At 34.5% G+C, this 20468-nt stretch overlaps 4 protein-coding genes across 6 annotated transcripts; 1 reads left to right on the top strand and 3 right to left on the bottom strand.

Moving 5' to 3' along the window:
• LOC102622012 (hypothetical protein) lies at positions 1-3183 on the bottom strand. Of its 3 annotated transcripts, none has more exons than XM_006467528.4 (6): positions 3077-3183; positions 2828-2915; positions 1632-2546; positions 1176-1376; positions 861-1056; positions 1-537 (listed from the first exon to the last, which is right to left on the bottom strand). In XM_006467528.4, exons 1-6 carry the CDS (start codon positions 3166-3168, stop codon positions 353-355), a joined length of 1677 nt encoding a protein of 558 aa, XP_006467591.1. In that variant the 5' UTR covers positions 3169-3183; the 3' UTR covers positions 1-352. The 3 variants fall into 3 exon arrangements, with proteins under 3 accessions (XP_006467591.1, XP_015382534.1, XP_024951165.1); XM_015527048.3 differs by having other exon boundaries at positions 2828-2941; positions 3021-3175; XM_025095397.2 differs by having other exon boundaries at positions 2828-2941; positions 3077-3095.
• A 2754-nt stretch (positions 3184-5937) lies between these two features.
• LOC102621726 (uncharacterized) lies at positions 5938-7729 on the bottom strand. The gene is made up of 2 exons (XM_006467527.4): positions 6729-7729; positions 5938-6145 (listed from the first exon to the last, which is right to left on the bottom strand). Exons 1-2 carry the CDS (start codon positions 7580-7582, stop codon positions 6142-6144), a joined length of 858 nt encoding a protein of 285 aa, XP_006467590.2. The 5' UTR covers positions 7583-7729; the 3' UTR covers positions 5938-6141.
• Positions 7730-12239: 4510 nt separating this feature from the next.
• LOC102621434 (aquaporin NIP1-2) lies at positions 12240-14346 on the top strand. Its single transcript, XM_006467526.4, has 5 exons — positions 12240-12597; positions 12709-12933; positions 13216-13413; positions 13741-13802; positions 13892-14346. Exons 1-5 carry the CDS (start codon positions 12439-12441, stop codon positions 14100-14102), a joined length of 855 nt encoding a protein of 284 aa, XP_006467589.1. The 5' UTR covers positions 12240-12438; the 3' UTR covers positions 14103-14346.
• A 586-nt stretch (positions 14347-14932) lies between these two features.
• LOC102621151 (seipin-2) lies at positions 14933-17937 on the bottom strand. The gene is made up of 2 exons (XM_052435194.1): positions 16803-17937; positions 14933-15749 (listed from the first exon to the last, which is right to left on the bottom strand). Exons 1-2 carry the CDS (start codon positions 17796-17798, stop codon positions 15237-15239), a joined length of 1509 nt encoding a protein of 502 aa, XP_052291154.1. The 5' UTR covers positions 17799-17937; the 3' UTR covers positions 14933-15236.
• Between the last annotated feature and the right edge of the window lie 2531 nt (positions 17938-20468).

A 20468-nucleotide genomic window follows, 5' to 3' on the forward strand; every position in this document is an offset into this window, starting at 1 on the left:
TTATTGTTAATTTTGATAATTTCGTGTTGCATTCTACCAATACTATTATGCCCCACAAAATAACTTCGTGGCCCACGGAATTTGTCAATTACAAAGAATGCGAACCAGGGTGTAATAAACCCGCATTATACATGATATCATGCAATCACTTTTCGGGGATATGTATCCTATTCAAGTATGAATTTATGCATGCTGTACACTTCAGTTCAACTATTTACACGGCCACAATAGCGGCTAAAGAATCCTTAATATGAATTCCTTCACAGATATGCACAAAAGGTTCAGTGGTCCTAGGATTTCTTTTGTCCATATAAACATTTGGCAAACAGTATTCAATGCCACTCCAAATCAATCACCTCTGCAGCTTCTGATATAGATCTTCGAGTGCATGGTAAAGCATGGCAGCTGCAGGTGGAATAGGCATTGAGCCAAGAAGTACATCTGATGCAGTTACTGACTGGCTGCCATAAAATCGGGAATTCTCTTGTGTGCGGGTAGTGAAAACACTTCCTTCCAGAGAGCATCCAACGAAAGCACCTGCATATAATAAAAAGTATAAATTGAATGCCTCACAAGGAATCTAGACAGAGCTTGATGCTATTTTGGCCTGTAGATCATTTGCATCTTGGGTAGATTCTAAAGAACTTCTATGATTGTGCATCTCCAAAATTGTTTCCCTTCTGGATGCTTATTATGTTTCATTCTTCTTGGTATAAAATTCAATAATTTCCATTAAACATGACTTTTGGAAATGAAAAATACTTGAATCCTTAAGCATACAAGAACTCAGTTAAGAAAAAGATAAAAACTTGGAAAAAAGATCTACAGTACGCCTAATGTAACAGAATTAAAGCGAGTACCTTTACTGCAGCTGTACGTATAACAAGCAGCATAACCACCATCACCAGCCCGTACACCAGCTTCAACTACTCGTCCAACGGTGCCAACTGCTGCACTCAAGCCAGCTCCAATCGAGATGTGCGCATTACCAGTAAATGTCTTGACAGCGTCATTTGTTCTCAAAACGATTATGAAGTCGGTCAATTCTCCTCCAGCCTGTTGCCAAATAAACCCCACATTAATGGAAAGAGCAAACATAAAAGCAAACAGATATTAATAGCTGGGATCAAAGCTTTGTTGAATTTCTAACAATTGTAAAAGAATGATTATTTCACCTGAGCTCCCCATCCCATACCAAATGAAGAAATAGCAGAAGGCGGAGACCATGAGCCATCATTTCTACGAGCAATTACAAGACCCGTTCCAATATTGTAGGTAACCATCACACCAACTTTTGCAACTGATAATATGGCAAGGCCCTTTGCCTGTCGTAGAATGATATCTGGTATTGATTTTTCAGGTTTTAGAAAACCAACCTGAGAAGAAATATCACATCAAGACAGTGAGCGACACTTTCAAGAGATTTGCACAAATCAATAGTTCTTCCTACAGGCAGATTTCTTGAAGTATTAAAGAATAATAATCCCGTGAACTAATGAGTCAGTGTAAATAACAGCTTCTGGAAACTTTTTTATAGATGATCAAAACAATTCATTGCCTTTTTTCGCATGTGGCATCCACAAAAAGAGTGATACATTAATAAATCACGAATTATACCAGGAGGGATTTACCTTACTGTAACCCCGTATAGTATTTGCTGCCTTGTAAATCTCGTACTCCATGGACTGTCCCCATGGAAAATTGACCCAGGATCTCAATGTGCTGAGGTCTGTCAGGTCACGGGTTGGTAACTGAGCAGCATGACTTACTTGGTTCATTAGGTATGGTTGGACAGACTGAAGCCGCACACAGCACACATCACAAACTCGTTGTGGATCTGAAACTCGAAACTTTACAGGCAGCAAGCTCCTTCCTTTAGAACACTCACCACAAAATATTCCTCCACAAAAGCGGCAGTGATGCCTAGAGCACATGATTGGATGAAACCGCACACCACATAACATACAAGCAGAAGCAGAACTATCAGCCAACCATCTCGGTGGTTCAGCATCAAGAAGTTCGCTCACATTTCCAAAATTAGCTTCAGTGAGAGTTTGAGCCATCTCTTGCCAAGCTTGTTCAAGTAAATGGCTTGACATCCATGAAAAATTACATCCGTGAATATCACCTTTGGCTAAAGCGTGCACTTTTCCACGAGCTGCAAGTAACATTTCCACTACCACATCCCACATGGTCAACTCCTTATCTTCCTTAAGGTATTGGCTCCAACCCATGTCAACTTCAGGGAAGTAACCCCCATCGGAATGAAATCCTCTTGCCCACTCATCATCCTTGCTGTCCAACATAGGTGGAACAGATACAGGTATCCATACCCCAGTATCTTCGTAATGCGGCGAGTCGTAAAAGAAGTATTTTCCTTTCCTTGGACTGCTAGGTTGTAATTCCCTCTTCTTGCCATTCTCCTCATTAAATTGTGTTGGCAACTCAGTATCATATTCTTTAGAACCAACCATTCTTTGGCTCTCAAACTCAACAGCAGACATTGAGTTACAGCTCGCTCGAGAATTTTCTAATCCCATATCATCCTGTCATCAGCATCAAAAAGAAAAACAAAGCTAAAAACTTTACTAATGATGCAACAATCTGTTGTCCAATTTCCAACCATAATACAAAAAGTAAAAATTGTTTATGCATTCTACAGTCGTAATTGCGTCTCCAACCACCAAAATCTAACATAAAAATGGATTAATTCAAACAGAATACGATAATCAATTTGTAGTTCCATCAATGACTGTAAATATTTAACCAAGTCGAAATCAAAGAACAATGGAATTGAATAGGCTGAGCTACGGAATAGACAAGTTACCGGCGGAGAAGAAGGAATACGACGACTGGACGCCGGAGCTCCGATTTCTTCCGCATCGGGTTTGGGATTAACTGTCTTGCCCTCCATCCTACGTCAATAAAGCTACCACATAAACTATAGACAAATAAAATTTATTTTCAATCAGAGAAAAAAAAGAAAAAACTAGACGAATTTTTATTATGTTGCTGCTTACTTTTGGGGAATTAAAGCGGGTTTAATTAAACTAATTACGTAAAGGTTTAAAATTACAACGGGAATTGCGTCTCTTTGGCCGCCTGGCTTCCTTGTACATGTATAAAAGCAATAACAATGAGTTGCTGACGTGTGCAAGGCAAGGGCATTCGGGGGAAGCAACGGCCGCTTGTTGATTGTTTAATTAGGCTAAACCAATGAGACGCCGACACTTGACAACTCCGCATGGCATTTTAAGAAGGCTTTTATGGATTGTGATAATAAAATAAAATTCTAATTGAAAAAAAATAAATCCTATCATGTTAATAAAGTTTTTAAAATTATCAGAAATTATGCACGAGTATGAAAATCAAAACTTCAAGTTTATTATGTCCTCCACTTATGAAAGGGGGAGGTGAGACTACCGTGTTTGTGGGAATAAGATTTGAATTATATTGATTTTTAAAAAATATTTGGTCATGTATCTTTTAATAATAATGTATAGGTAAAATTTAATTTTTTTTAATTTTTTTATATATTAACAACCAATCAATAATTAATTAGTTTGCTCAGAGCATGATCAGATCAGGAGAAAATCTTGATCCTGTGTTTGTAACCACCCTAGCCAATCTAAAGTTAATTATTTTTTAGCACTTATAATTAAATAAAATTAAAGTTAATTAATAATATAACACCAATTAAAGTTAATTAATAAATGATGTAACGATACATGGCCAGACGGCCTAATAATTATTATCATTATGTGATCTTTTTTTTAATTTGTTTGACACTTTTTTTAACCATTTTTACCTTTTCTTATTCCCCTTTAAACCTGGAGTGGGGTAGCTGGGTGCTGAGTACTCACTTTGCGCACCGACTCGCCCACTTGGGTCTCATGGCAACGAGCTATAGATTTACGGTACTAATCTTCGTCGTCGTGCTATCAACGCTTTACCAATTTTCATCATTATCAGCTGCCGACTCTTCTTCGTCGTATCGAAGCCTATTGGCAGTTCAAAGGAGCAGCAACCGGATCCCACGCTGCAACGAAATGGGGTCAAGATCTGAGTGTTCGCTGAACCCCAAGTGCAAATGGTGCCGTAGTGAAGCTCTTGATGACATGTGCTTCAGCGAATCTGAAGCTTGGAGGCTGCCTCACCAGGTCTTCACTTGTGGTTCTTGATTCATCACTCTTCTTCTTCTTGTGCCAGGTTAGATGACTTGGTTAAATTTATCCTTCTTTTGAGTACTTTACCCAAACGGGGGAGCTTATCTTTGTAATGCTTTTCTCTCTTCTCCCTTTTGTATTCGTATCTTAACTTGTACTTGATTGTATAAATGAACTCAACGGAAGAAAATTGTTATCTTTCCTTGTTATTGGTTCGTATGAATTTGGAAAAAAATTTCTCTGTCGTCAATGAGGTTCTTTTTTTATTTTCATTTTTTGTTTATTTATTCATTCTTTTTCTTGAGGAGCTCGGTGTTTTGTGGCTACTGACTGATCCACAGGATTGGTACTGAATTTGGTAGAAAGCATTTAATTTATCACTTCAAACTTCAAAGCTCTTCTCTTTTTAAGCTTTAAGGACTTCATGCTCCATTTGGTTGGTGCGAGAATGTGTGGAAAGGATAAAATCTTAACATCTGTTTTTGTTAGGGAGCGATGGAAACAGTCAACCTTCAAAACTCTCCCTGTTTAAGAATTAATTGGTTCTAGATTGTTTCTCATTTCTGTGTCCATTACAATGCTGCATGTTGAACCGGCTCAATTCGCCATCTCATTGAATTTTATATGCCCCTTTTTAATATGTTCCATACTTCCATTGGACTAAAGTTCTGGCTCTTCATGCAGCAATCATCCATTATTCAAGGATGAGACTTTTTACTTCTTTGTATCTACTATCTATGATGCTATGTGCTGGTGCTAATTGCAGGTCCTGTCCTCGCCACATGCCTTCTGCTTTTCCAATTATGTGTTTTCTTATATCATTGATGTCCATTGTAGGATTAAGTACTGATATTTCTTCTTAAGAGAGTAGATAAATTAGCTTCTTTAAGTAGAATGTTAGACTTTTTTTTTTCCCTTGGGCAGCGGTTACGGTTTCTCTTTAAAGTTGTGGATTTGGCCTCCAATCTGATGTTGACATAGTTGGAGATTAAGGTTTGCTGTGATTGTGTTAGCTTTTGAAGTGAATTTTGTTAGTCTGCACCGCTCAGTTCATTTAATAAAGAACAGATTGATGATGGGGGGCAAGATAATGTGAGCTGGTAAAGCAACAGAGAAGGGAGTTCAATGATATGGCTTAAAAGCTTGTCTCAGAGATTTGAACTCTCTTGAAGAATTTACCTAGGAACTCTGATCCCCACTTTAAGAGAGTTGTAGTCGATTGTCAAGAAGTTTGCAGTAAATTAGATTGAAAGCAAAAAGAAGACCAGCAGTTAAATAGTGGATGGTGTTGGTGCTATTGACTTAAGAGACTAGTGGGTGAAAATATTTTCTGTATTGAGCATAACTCCAGAACCAAAAAAAATTATGAAGAGACGAATTGGGAGGGAAGAAGAAAGATGCTTTCCCTTTCTGAAATCTCAAGATAACCAGCTGACCGTTTATCTTGCATGTGATAGTGAAGATATATATAAATATAAAATCTTGTTTGCAAGATAGGTAATTTTTGTTTCTATCAAAATTAAGGTTTCATTAGAATAGGTGGCCCTTTGGAAGTTTAGGTTATGTTTCATTGAATATATAGTACAGTCAATTCTCAATAAACCAATCGCATTTAGACCGTGGAAAATTTATTAATTTAGCGAATACTAATTTTATGGATGTGTATTTGATAACCCCATTCAAGACTTCTCTTCGGTGCTTTTGTGCATATAATCAATCGGATATCCATCAATTTCTCAAAACGGAGAAAAAGAAACATTGAACTATCAACTATGTTGTGGATGGGTGGATGCAAACGTGTTATTTATGAAACTAGAAGAGACATTTTACAAGATAGTAGCGCCCTTGTGGCTACTATTCAAATTTACAACATTACCTTGAGATTGACAGTACATAGCCAGCATCAAAAGTTGAACTGGAATAGACTTTTTTCAAGTGCACCTCACCACACGTTGGTGCAAATGATTTTCGACATTCATCTGCAAAATGAACCACTTTTTGTAGAATTTCAAGAAACAAGAAACCCTACTGTGATATCACATGATACATATACTAGTTCTTTTTGGACAGATGAGAAGAAATGCTTCTCAAGCTGCAATTCTGACTCTACAATTGTAAACTCTATATATATATAATCTATTTTCTTCATTAAATCTTTAAGCCAAAGGAATGAACTGAAGTCCAAAATTTACTCGGCAAAATTGAAAGAACAATGTGACGTTATTGATAAGTAAAAGCTAAACTAAAAGGATTTGATCTTCACAAATCACCAAAAAAAAAAAAAAAATTGACTAAATAAATAAACAAAAGTAAAATAAAATAAAAGTAAAGTAAAGTAAAATAAAAGGATTTGAACAACTCCAGAAAAAAAATTAATCCTGGATTTGACAACTTAAATTGGAATCAATCAAAACATAGACTACAAATTGGATTACAATCAGAGGAACTTTCTACACGATTACCAACTTCAACTCAAGAAATTGAACAATCCTATGCTGAATACATATCATTTCAACAAATCAAAAGAACAATAAAAATCACATTTCTTCCAACTTCTCATACCTTTCGCCAAGATCAAACGCCTTCACAGCGTCCCTCATGTCAACAAAACAATCACAAGCCTCAAAAAAATTGACCAACTTCCACAACTCAATATCGCTAGGATCACCGGTGAAGGGCTTCACCGGAATGGCATTTTCCGGCTGAAATATGTAAGCATTAGGATTATCATCGACAATGACAACTTGCTTCAAGTTCCTCCCCATCTCGGATAAGTCCTTCACAAACTTGCCATCAATCTGCTTGCAAGAGTCACGATAAAGGCGGTGCGAAATCACCCCATTCCTGTCGAGCCTATTAAGAAGCAAAGAAGCATACTCTTTTAACCCGGCTGTGAACACGACCACCTCGTACTTCTTGCTTATTGCATCCAAAAAAGCATCAACGCCGGGCCGTTTCAACACATAAAAGTTCAAAACTTCTCCGTCAATCCTCGGCCTAACAATGAAATCAAATCTTTCGGGAGGAGGGTCAGGCTTGGAGTGAATCAAGGTCTCATCAAGATCAAGAAAAATTGTCTTCTTATCGGGGGAGATCAGAGGAGGCAACAGATGTTCATTGCCAAAGAAAAGTACTTGCGGAACAAGAAGTTGATCTTCGCCATTTGAATTTGAATCTTTATCTTGGGATCTCAGGATTTTGTAGCCTTTGGTCTTGCATCTTGACGGGGTGGTGATGCGTACCAATTTGGAGAAAATCCTGGCGAGGCGACGCTTGCATGTGTGCAAAGACTTGTTAATGGAGGAGATGATGGTGGCGGCGGAGGCGGTCTTCGCCGGAGACTTCTTGCGGTGGTGGTGGCGCCGTTGATGCTTGAAAGTCTTTGTTGGGGTTCTCTTGCCCATTTTGGCCACCATTTTTAGCTTGTGTGTTTTCTCGGATAATTTGAAAGAAAGAGAGGGTCCGAGATTTGGGGATTGAATTTAGGGGTGTGATTTTGTCTTTGTGGGAGACGCTGCCGTTGCCGTTGGGTGTTTTAAATTTCGCTTCGGTGTAACGGTAATGAAGTTAGGTTCGGTTCCGAAGCTACTTTTATTTTTATTTTTATTTATTTATTTTTTTGGCAAAATTGAAAAGTGAGGCCGCGAAATTGATAAGTGAGGCGGAGATTGGATTTGCTAATTTACAACTTATGTCGCGAGTATGTTACACTCACATCATCACCAAAATATTTTTCAAATAAGATTTTATTACTTATTTAAAGAGTTACATTAATATTTAAGGATTCAAAAGACACTCTAATTAAGATTCTTCAAATAAGAAATGATCATCTCTCTTTTCAAATTTGAAGAATTATTTTCTCCCTCTTTAATTTATATTTTATTACTTTTTGTTGAAGAAAAAGAGAAATGTGCTTTAATTATATTCACTTTTCCTTTTAAAAAATAGTTATTTAATTAAAATAATATTAACTCATTTATATTTGAAAAGTCTTTTGGAAAACAACATCTTTTTTCACTCATCTATTTGCCACATAGGTAAGCAAATGAATATTTTTCATGTTTATTGTCCTCCTATACCTCTAAAATCTCTAAATTTAAGATCAAGAAAATTACTATTTGTAGATCAATTTGCGCATACTCAAATCTATCATGGAGATGGCCATTTGAAAGTAGTAAGGGTGCATTGACATTCCTTCTCCTTGTACACAACAATAGGATTTTATTATTGGTTTATGTAATTGTGTTGATTACTTATAAATTAATCTAATGTCACAAAGGAATTTGCTTAGTTTAATTTTAAATCTGAGTTGAAGGGAGAAATACTCATTCATTGGCTGGATGATTTTTACTTTCCTTTCTTAATTTTAAGAGATGGGGTTCAATTTCTAGTAATAATAAATTAATATTAAAATATGAGTGTATTTTATTTGAAGTCGATTCCTTCAATTTTAGTGCCTATTTTTAGTTTGTTCTCCTCATCGTCTTATACTACTATATTTTTAATTGAAATATTAGTAGAACTGTCTGTAATATTTAAAAAAAAAAAAGAAATTGAGTTAGAGGAATAATTGAGGTTTATGTTTAATTTTTTTTTTCTTGAAAATGGAAAGCAAAGGCTTGGGCCTTTTTTGGGCTTTAGACATACTTCCGCTATTACTAAGTAGTAATTCGAACCGACAGTCTCAGGATTAAGCCCGTTATACAAACTTCACCCGCCAAAATCTTTTATTTTTGGGGTAAAAGCTTGGTGCGTCTACATTATTTAAAAAATAAGATTTGAATACACTGATGAGCTTTTGACGTCCGACCTTTAGGTTATGTTTGGGAGTCAGATTAAATATAAGGTTGGACTAATTTTTATGACAAAGTATTATTCTCATGTTTGATATATGCACTTGCATTTGACAAATGGACTAAATTTAAATTTTAATCCCAGTTTTCATGTGGATTTAGTTAGGATCAGACAATAAGAAGAAAAATACTTGTCCATTTACTATTCTTATTTATAACTTAAAAATTATTTATTTATTTTTGTTATTAATTAAGCAATTTTTTTATTTTTTTTATTCATGATTTACTTAAAAATTATTAATTAATTTATTATTTCAATAATTTTATTTATTTTCTTAATGAAATAATATATCTCATATGAAATCATCTATATTTTAAATCATATATATATATATTCTTATTAGCTTTATTTTTAATTAATTATAATATTTCTTATTAAATATCTATAAATAGTTGTATTTAAATTCAAATATTAACTTAAATACTATTTAACTTCATTTAAATTTAATGTAACATAGTCCAATCTAATACTATATAAATATAAGTTATCACTATGTATAATCCAATTAATATAATTCAATTTAATCCTTCGTGTCAAACGTAGCCTCACTGATTTATGGACTCCAACAAAAAATAGTCAAGTTATTTTACTGCTCGACTTATTCTTCTATTACACAGTGACAGGCCTTAATGATACTGTAAGCTAGTCGAGTCCCTAAATTCATGATATGCAACTTGGTGCCGCAAAATGAGGATGCAAAGATGTGGAATTTTGTGCACAACGGGAACGAAAGGTCAAAGTCTATGCCTGCCATTAATTTAAAACAGAGAATTTTGTTGAGTTTCCATGAAGTATGGGCGAGATTTGAGGAGTCAGCAAAACACTACTAATTTGATGTGAAATGTGAAACCAATGTGAAAGCGTAAAATTCCAAGAAGAAGATTGAAGATTTGAAGTGGCATCCAAAGACCCAAAAAAAAAAAGTCACAAAAAGTGAATAGGGGAAAAAGATGACCAATTGATCGACATCCATAGCTTTGAATATGTAATATCCTATAGACACCGACTGGGATTAAAGCAAAGATGGTGGGTGCATTAACAATATTAATGTAGATGACTACTTGAACGAATTACAAGGGTGGCATTTAATGGTGAGTTTGCACTTTGCGCGTTGAAATATTTATCTCATTGCTCGCTCCTCTGTTTGATCTTTACTGTTTGTAGCTTTCAATTACGCTTGTTGAATGAATCCAATGGAAACTTTTGAAGAGTAGTTGATGTTTGCATGCACTAGCTAGTAAGGATATTTTTTTCCCCCCCCCAAGTGCTTTCTTTTGACAATTTTACAGAGCAATACTTGCCCGTGGAAAATAGGAAAATAAGTATATGACCCATCTGTATGTGTGTGTAAAAGAACTACGGAAGCCGTGACAAAATGTGAGATCATCATGATCTAGATGATTGGACTTTGATATGTCAAACTTGTACAATTTTCTTCTTTCATAGGACCCATTAATTAAATTGTCCAAGAAAATAAATAAAGGAAAATGTACTTTGAAATATAACCTGTCCATTTCATCTTCATATTAATTCCGGTAGTTTTGGTATATTGCCGCCGTGAAATGGAATCAGTTGACAGAAGTTGCAAAAATTAATTAAGTAGAGTTTGTTTGAGGGGGAGCAGGGGAGTGAATTAATTAACGTGGGGTAAATCCATTTGTAAACAGGTGGTAGTATATTGTTTGACTGGTCTTTCAAGTGCTTGCCTCATGTTACAACTAATGGCGTGATTATATGGATTTTGTTCACCTATAAGTTGTATAAATAAAATCCAACCAATCGGGTATAGAAAATATGCATACTTATGTACAATTATGCCGGTAAGGTAAAGAAAACGAGGCTGTGGTTGGATAATTAATCTGTTGCTTTGTATGCAAGGAAGCAAAATAATTAGAGGAGAGATCTCTAGAGTCCATATAATTTAGAGCAGAGGATGCGGTATTTGTGTAATTTTGTTCAGAGATAATATTGCCATTGATGTCATTTGCTTGATCGGGAAAGCAAAATCCCTTAACCTTTTTATCTTATTCTTTTGGTAATATTGAGGGAAGCAGAATTCCCTCTTTGACCTTTTTTCTTTTTTTTTTTTAATTGAGAAGCTTTTTGACTTAAAACTTGTTTAAAATGTGGTATTACAGGAACTAAAGATTGATGGACTAATTGCCATTGATCTACCCTCAACATTTGAGCCGCCCCGTCGGGGCTAATTCATTCCCCTTTTCATATGTTTTGAAGAGTTGTAACTATTTATTCAAGAAGAAAACAAAAGATTGAAGGATTAATTAGTCAAATTGATAGAGATGTCAAAAAGGTGGATTATATGAATTTAAGCCTTAATTTGGTTTTGAATAAATGTCTGAACTTATTATTTTTCTTGTATTTTTGACAAATAAAAAAAATTATAAGATATTTGTTAAAACTTACCATCACTTTTTGTTTCTTTGTTAGACGTGGGTAAATCCCGAATCCATAATGCAGCCCTACTACTAATACTGCGACATCTATCAATTTGAATTTAAAAATGTTTCTTTATCAATTGGAAATTTCAGAGGATTTACAAATCAACATTATAGGGTTAAATAAGAGACGAATGGCATAATTGGTTTTCGATGATGGCGAGAGAACATTGAAAGAAAATAGGGTAAAAGAGAAAAAAAAAAAAAAAAGAGAAAGAAAGGGAGATAAAAAAAATTAAAACTATTAGTCGGTTTTGCAAGTGTAGAATTAGTTTCAACAGAAAATGAAAAAGAAGAAAACAACTTAGTTCTTTTCTAAAATATGGTATGTCCAGAATGAAAAATTACTTCCATAATAAACATATTGACATTTTTGCCAGGAAAAATGTTAAATAAGGTAAGCAGAAATTGCCAAGTAAGTATTTTTGAATATGGGTAAGGGAAGCAATATTAATTGTGGCTAAATCAAATAATGGATTTATTCAAAAAAGGGAAAAATAAGTACATTAGGTGTTATTAAAAAAGGAAGGCCTTGCTTCATGAGTTTCTGTATTTCCGGCGGGTGGTTGGAAGCAGCCTTCAATGCCTTTTCTTAACACTAACTATTAATTGTCGCATATTTCAACGATATCTCCAAAGCAGCAAACGGATAATGACATTGAAAAATAAAAATTAATATAAACAAGGAAAAAAAAAAAAAGATTGAAATTCTAATTCAATTTAAAGAAGAAGAAAAATAAAAAGGTGGCCATAAGCGTCTCACAATAAATACTTTGTGACGAAGTCCACCTATCCATTTTCTCAGGATTCTCTTTCGCTTGTCCATAAATTGCATGTGATTTCAGAAGGACACCAAATAAAACTCACTCCACCTCCCGGCCCCAAGTAAAGAGAAATCACTGTGCCTTTGTCTGTCCACTTTGCTCTCCGATCACTGTGCCTTGATCCTATATAGATAGATCATGGCCGATAATTCAGGGACAGGGAGCAATGGAGTTTGTGTAACATTCAAAGATTGTGAAGATGCCATTCAGAATTGCCCTTCCTCTGCTCCTCCTCCTCCTCCTCCTTCATGCGACACAAAGGACTCCGTATATTTTTCAGTACCCTTCATGCAAAAGGTGACTAAATGTAAATTATTTTTCCTTATTAATTTTCTTTCATTCATTCATACATTTTGTTCCGTTGTCGATGGATTGATGGGATTGATGAGCATATATATGTATGTGCAGTTGATGGCGGAGATTTTGGGGACATATTTTATGATATTCGCGGGATGTGCATCGGTGGTGGTGAATCTGAACAATGAAAAGATAGTGTCGCTTCCAGGAATATCAATTGTGTGGGGACTTGTTGTGATGGTGCTTGTTTACTCCCTCGGTCACATCTCCGGCGCCCATTTCAATCCTTCTGTCACCATTGCTCATGCCACCTGCAAACGTTTTCCCTGGAAACAGGTTCATCTTCTTTTCTTTTCTTTATCTTTTCTTTACAAATTCTTATTGTCACGGTCAAATTAAGTTCTCTTAGGGATTCAACTATTTCTTCTTCTTCTTATTATTTTTCACCAAATTTGGTAAACTACTCAAACCAACTTATAGTTAGGTTAGTCTTTTCTTTGTCACACTGTCGTTAATGATTATGTGGATTTGATTAGAGAAGTCATACAACACTTGAAATCTCTCAAACGGCTCGTCCTGACACTGAATCCTATCTCGTATAATTAATGAATGTTGCAGGTTCCGCCTTATATACTATGCCAAGTTCTGGGATCAACGTTGGCTGCGGGAACACTTCGGTTACTGTTTCAAGAAAAACAGGATCAGTTCGCAGGAACACTTCCAGCTGGCTCCAATATTCAGGCGTTTGTGATGGAGTTCATTATCACCTTCTACCTCATGTTTGTCATATCCGGTGTCGCCACCGATAACAGAGCTGTCGGTTCATCTTTCTTTACCTATTAAGAATAATCATTGCTTCTAATTTTGTCATTATATTTGATTTAAGTATATGTTTAGTCAATTTGGGTTGGCAGATTATATTGCTTAACAAGTTTTGGCATTTCATGATCACCCTGTCTAATATTTGCCAAAGAGTGCTTCTTCTGCTGTGTCAACTCACAATATATCTTAAACCATTAGTTTAATTTTGACGATGACTTAAGCTTACCTGTATTGAGTATTGACAAAGATAAATATATAGACATTTAATTTTATATACATATGCATTATTTTGATAAATAATTTGTTGGGTTGCTTATGCAGATAGGCGAGCTTGCAGGTCTCGCTGTTGGTTCCACAGTGCTGCTTAATGTCATGTTTGCCGGGTATATGTATATGTTAACTCGATCATTTCTAATTGATACCTGTACATGTGTGCACGGGAATGATGCTTATACTGTGATGTGGAATGCAGGCCAATAACAGGAGCATCAATGAACCCAGCAAGAAGCTTGGGGCCAGCAATTGTATCAAGTCAGTACAAGGGTTTGTGGATATACATTGTGGCGCCACCTCTAGGGGCAACTGCAGGGGCTTGGGTTTACAACATGGTGAGATATACTGACAAGCCTTTGCGAGAGATTACAAAGAGTGCCTCTTTCTTAAAGGGAGCTGGACGTTCTTAATCTCAGATGATTGGATTTGTTCCAATAGTTAATAATTGATGGCTTCTGATTTGAGATAAGATGCTAATTCTGTGATTTGTGTAAACTAGAAGAGCCAAGAGGAGGACGCTGTTTTTTTCTTCTTGTTTTGCTTTTGTACTTCAATGCAAATCTTAATTATGTGTGAATGGCATGTACTGGACTTCAAAATGAAATGAACTACAATATATTAAAATTGTAGCGTCTTTGCTCGTTTCATCTTTCATTACGTGTCTTCAGAAATTTCTACAGATAAGATCAATTCTGCAGTCTGATTTTTTTTATTCTAGAAACTTGTCCAACGAAAATTTTCTGATTATGCGCATTCCATTCTGGCTTGTATTGCAATAATACGTGTTCATTATCCAAAACCTGAATCTGGTACACATAATCTACGTGAATGGCGTGCTAGTAGTAAATGACTTTTAAAAGAGAAACATGAATTGAAATTTGCTAACCACACAACACAACACGGGCAAAGTGAATTGGGGTATTCAACCGTCCTTAGTATTCTCACAATTTGGATAAAATAAGAGACGATGTGTCCTGGTCTGAGATGATCATTGAACAGAACGTGTTGCCGCCGCCCTCGAATGGATAAGCAACAGATTTAAGATTATTTCCTTAACCAAATTGTTGTTCCAGAGGTCACATGATTCAAGCTCCATACACGTAAAACAGAACACGTTAAAATATAAGTATGCAAAACGCAAGATTTTGCGAGACCAAGTGGCCTTTAAGAATTACAGATGCACTTGCATCACAACTTTTTCAATTTCCATCTAAAAGAATCATACAAACCATGTGAACCATTTTGGCGTCATGAGAAGAACATTGAATTATAGAAATTTACAATGTAAAATTAGTATTACAACTAATATGCAAGAGCATAATCTGCTCTCTAAGTTCACATATTTTAAAATTCTGTTTTCGACAGGTAAACCATTTACTGCTAAACAACTACACTCAGTTAAAAAACACATGCATTGCGGCCAAAGTAGAGTTGCAAAAAGTTTTTTGAACAATCAAAGTAAGAAATTACTTGAATATGAATGAATTTGTTAGAAAATGTGAGTGCTGATGTACAGAGGTTAATCTTCACCTAACATCATTTCCTCAAGTTTGCTGAGGTCGTGGCCTCGATTCTGTTTGTGATGGGAGACTACCTGGAGTAGTGCTACTGCTAGCAGGATCCTCCCTACGCCTCGGTCTTGGAAGTATAAGAGGTCTACAGCATATAAGTGCAAAGAACAACTGCGTCATAAACAATGTCATGGTAATCCACACAAAAATAGTTCTCTTCCAGTACCATATGATCCTTTTGAATAGTGGAAGCTCTGATTCAAGGATAAGGGGTGTATCGTATAATTCAGGGATACCAGCACCAGGCTGGAATTCTGCTCTTTGTTCAATCATCACCTTCAAGCAGGAGGTAGGAACATCCCGTTCTACAAAACCTCTAAACTTCACATTCAGAGTTTGAGTTTCCGATACATATCCAACAACAATAGGAGCAACTTTGAAGAAAGTCAAAAGATGACGGACAGGTTCACTTTTAAACTTTAACATGGTACGATGGCTTGAACTTGAGAGGGTTTCACCATTACCAGAAAGGAACTCTACTCTGACCTTCAAAACAAAAACAAAACAAGTCAGACAAACATTCATCCTATATTGATATTGAAAAACCAACATGATAAATACACAGGCAGATTAAAAAAAAGAAATAAAAAAAGGAATAGAGAACCAAGAATTCAAATGCAATAATTACACTCACTATCTTCAGTAATAAAAAAAGGGAAAAGAATAAGGCTGCTTTGAGATAACACGTCATAAGTTAAAGTGATGCTCTTCAAAAGAGAACTGCTTATAATAGTAGAATCTCTCAATTTTCAACATCACAAGGAGGGGGGGGGGGGGGGAAGACACTTTCTTTTTCAACAGCAGCAAGTGGTCTAAGTACTAAGTTGACATAATATACCATCAAGTGCATAATGTTAGGTTAATATGGTATTTCATTCCTAACTTTTTATGATGTTACCACAAAGAAAAGTTCCCCACAAAGGTTCTTGGTAATCTTAGGAAAGACAAAAATTGCTTGTCATTGGGTGAACTGCAACTTCAATGACAAGAAGGGAGGAAGGAGGTGCGGTTTTACCTCAAAAACTGGGAAATAACTCTTTCCATACTGAAAAACTATATCACCTTACTAAAGGTCTAAATGAGGCCCTTTCATTCTCTAAATAAAAATCATGTCTAATACTTTCCACACGGTATGATTAACCAACTTGCACGAAGAAACTGCTACTTCAAATACATTTATGGAATCCAGCAGAACATACAAGCTATCAGTTTCCTTGTGCACAACACATCTTAAGTAACAATGTGGTAATTGGAAATAGCAATAATCCTTCCAAAGGAATTGAGCTTCTAAATTGCACTAACAATGCAAAAAACAATAAGAATCACCTAAAATTTTATCTTGGCTGTTATAAAATTAATCCATTCAACTTCCTAATTATTTTTATGCAAAGATAAGATGTTTCAAGCATAGAATGCTGTAGCTTGAATTTGAAACAGAGAAATCAGAAAGATTTACCATAAACTCAATAACAACTTGAACAAAATGAACTTTGAAAAAGAACAGATGTAAACTCGAAAGTAAATGAATCAAATAAATACCTGAAAAATCCCAAGTCTTCGGTTGTAGTCCGACTCTGGCAATGTTAACTTCACAGTAACCTGTAGTTTATGACCAATTGGTATAACCCGCGGGCCTAAACCCCAAGGAAGTTCTTTCTTCTCTTTACAATTGACACCAGAGAAAGCGCAATCACATGACATTATAGGCACAAAGGCAACCGGTCTATTCTTTGTGTAATCAAAATTCAATGTTTCCCTTATTTGAATTGGTTTCTCAACCAAGAACCTCATCAAAATCCCACTTGTAAGAATTGAAAAAAGCAATAACCCACACAATATGGAACACACAAAAATCGCCCAAAACAAGCCCCAACCAAAACGCGAAACGAACTTCCATATTGATTCGTGCCCTTTAAACCAATCATGAATCAGAGGACTAACAAACCCCCAAATTAAATTCCAGAAATTATACAATTTTTGTAATAAATAATCCTTTCCACGATTCACAGTACCAAACGGGTTCGTAATTAACATAAAAGAGTAATAAATAACGTTAAAAGGAAGCAAGATGAAGCCAATTAGCAAATTAACTTGAAAACCAATTGCTTTAATCACCAATCCAACAGTCCAATCAAGCAAACTCGACGGTTGTGGCGACTCAGCCTCGGAAACAAGCGAGTCAACAACTCGTTCTTCATTCTCAGTAGTCACCGTCGACTCCTCCTCCTTCTCTTCGCTAACACCACTTCCGAGATGGACTGAGACATCTCGGTCCTTCATGATGGGCTCAGATTTTATCAAATTAGTTTCTTTTTCTCTCTGATTTCGAGAAAGTTTGTACCTTTTCTCTCCGGAGTTATTAATATCAGTTCGGCGGTTGGGGATAGAACGGCGTCGTAGAGTGGAGGTGGTCTCTTTGTATTCTGACGTGGATTGATCTGATTGGTCGGTGGAAATGCAGTCGTAAGAGGGAAAATCGTCGAGCGTATCAAAGAATTCGTCGTCGTCATCGTTGGTTTGATTCCGTTCGTCCATTCAGCAACCAGAGATTAGGGTTTCAGTTTCCGGTTATCGCTTATCAGCATCGAATTTACTTGCCATTCACCATGTTTGCACCTTCCACGTCATCCCCCTTTTTTTGGGGGGGTTCGGTTAATAACATTTGTATCCCTAATTTTAACCATTTCTCAATAATACAATTTTTTTCTTATTCGCTCAAAATGTCATATATTCTTTCTTGCACATTAAACTTTTTCTTTTCTTTTATTTTCTTTTTTTAAATAGCCTTCGCAATATTAAACTTTTATCATTAGTAATTGTTTGTAACTTAGGGGTCGTTTTTTTTATTTAATTAACTTAATTCAATCAGTTAAAGTATTAAAATTCTATTTGGTATAACTCTTCAAATAAAGATTATTTAAATAGAGTTTTCATAATTAAAGTTTTTACTAAAAAAATTTTAGTTATTTGGTTGTCAATGAAAATTTTTATTAAAAATCATAAAATTATCTTAATAGGCAAGTTATCTAAAGTAACATTAGAAAAAAAAATGAAATAAGATTATGGAATAAATAACTGATATTTTAAACATTTTAACATTTTAAAAAAGCTTTTCAACATTTACTCCTCAAAGTTTAAAATTTGAACTTTTACTAGTAGAAGCAGAATAAGTAATTTAATCTTCAAAACCTCTACTAAAAAACAATCAAACGATAATAAAAAAAATTTGAAAACAACTTATAGATTAAATAAATACTTATAGCCATTAGATAAGCCATACCAAATATGCACCAAGTCTATTTGGTTTTTTCAACTTAATAAAAAATTTTAGTCATTAAGTTATTAAGCTAATTTTTTTAACTTTTGGTTTAATCTAAAAAGTTTGAATAATGTTATTAAAAAATAGGGTAATTATCCACCAAACACTTTTTTTTTCTAGATTTTTCAAAAATACACAAATCTTTTTTTTTTTGGGCAGCGCTCCACCTGAAGTTATCATTTTTTGCACTAGTCCACTCTCGTTATAACATTGTTAGAACTTTACTGATATCATAAAGGTAAATTTATCATTTCACAATGACATTATTTGAAAACAGAAGTGGACAGGTGCAAAACAATATAACTTTAAGTGGATTTCAGCAAAAAAAAATTAAGAATTGTGTAATTTTCAAAAAACTGTGAAAAAAAGTGGTCGGTGGTAATTGTTCTTTTACATCTGGGGGTAAAAAAGTCATTTAAATAATATTTTGTTAGTTCTCTTAACATTTTGAAGACAGAAGTGGACATGTGTAAAATAATATAATTTCGAGTGGAGTTCATAAAAAAAATTAAGAATTGTATATTTTTGAAAAAAGTGCGAAAAAATAAGTAGTTGGTGGATAATTGCCCTAAAAGATATTCTTTAAAATATCACTATCTAATTAATTAATTTTCATCCTTACCTAAATAAAATTTAATAATTAGAATTATTACACAATCTCCATAACTTGTGATAATATAATGGTTGATCATTGTTATTTTTATCTTTTTATTTTCTTCAAATTAGCATTATTTTTTTACAAATTTTTATGAATATTTTTCATATAAAAACATCATAAACTATAATGATTAACATTCACTAATTTAGAATATTAATTTGCAAGCGCACAAAATGTAAAAATACTTGTTTTTAGATTTTTTAAAGTAAAAAAAATGACTTAATATTTATTTTTAGTGATTTAGAGAAAAAAAAATAACTATATCATTTAGCTCTATTAACATTCAGACTAAAGTGTAAGAGTTTGGATCATTAGGCATGTAAGACAATAAGAAATCCTATAATGTGTGTATATATATATATAGTCATTCTTTAGTGAGAACATTCATATTTTGTTAAAATGAGAATGTCACTAACAAAAAAAAAAAACACAGATTCCAATATAATAACAGATAAAAAATACTGATTTTAATATATTAAAAATTATATTTTTTGTATTCTAATGATATACTCCGCTTAATAGAGTGAGAATGTCTTCATTAGAAATTTCTTAAATCTCACGGTGGGGACATAGTTTTTCCATTTGTATTAAAAAGGTCACAAACCCTTTTTCTTAAATCTCACTGTAATATATCCGAAATTGTAATCATTCAAACGAAAAAGGGGTTTGTGACCTTTTTAATACAAGTGGGAAAACAATGTCCTTACCGTCAGATTTAAGAAACAATAGCAAACAAGATACGGGCTTATTATTATTTTCTGGTTCCGCTAAACTTCCAAGACACGTGCCTCTCGGACCCGGCGGGAAACGCCATCGCCCATCGCATATATATACATTTGTTTTGTAAATTTTTCTCTTTCATCATTGAAGCCAAATGGAAATGGTAACATAAATATTTTATTTCTTCAGTGGGAAAAAGAAAGAAGAGAGAGTTCTTTGCATGAGCATAATAATCTCGAAGTCCGCTGAGAAATGTACTGTAAAAATAAAAAGTCTACTAAGAAAAGTAAAGCCAAAAATTTATCTTCAATCTTGAGAAAATTTTTGAAACAACCAATAGTCGATGCGTGTATTTTGTGAAAGATAGCCAATGGGAACGGGGAGGTAACGTAATCAAAGTGAGACATGCATCTCCAAGTTAATATATATATATATTTTTAACCACCAAGCCAACATGGATTTCTCTTTTTTTGTTTTAAAAGGTCCAATTAACTAACTAATCAAATTC

The sequence above is a fragment of the Citrus sinensis genome, chromosome 2 (assembly GCF_022201045.2).
Source record: "Citrus sinensis cultivar Valencia sweet orange chromosome 2, DVS_A1.0, whole genome shotgun sequence".
NCBI classification, from domain to species: Eukaryota; Viridiplantae; Streptophyta; class Magnoliopsida; order Sapindales; family Rutaceae; genus Citrus; species Citrus sinensis.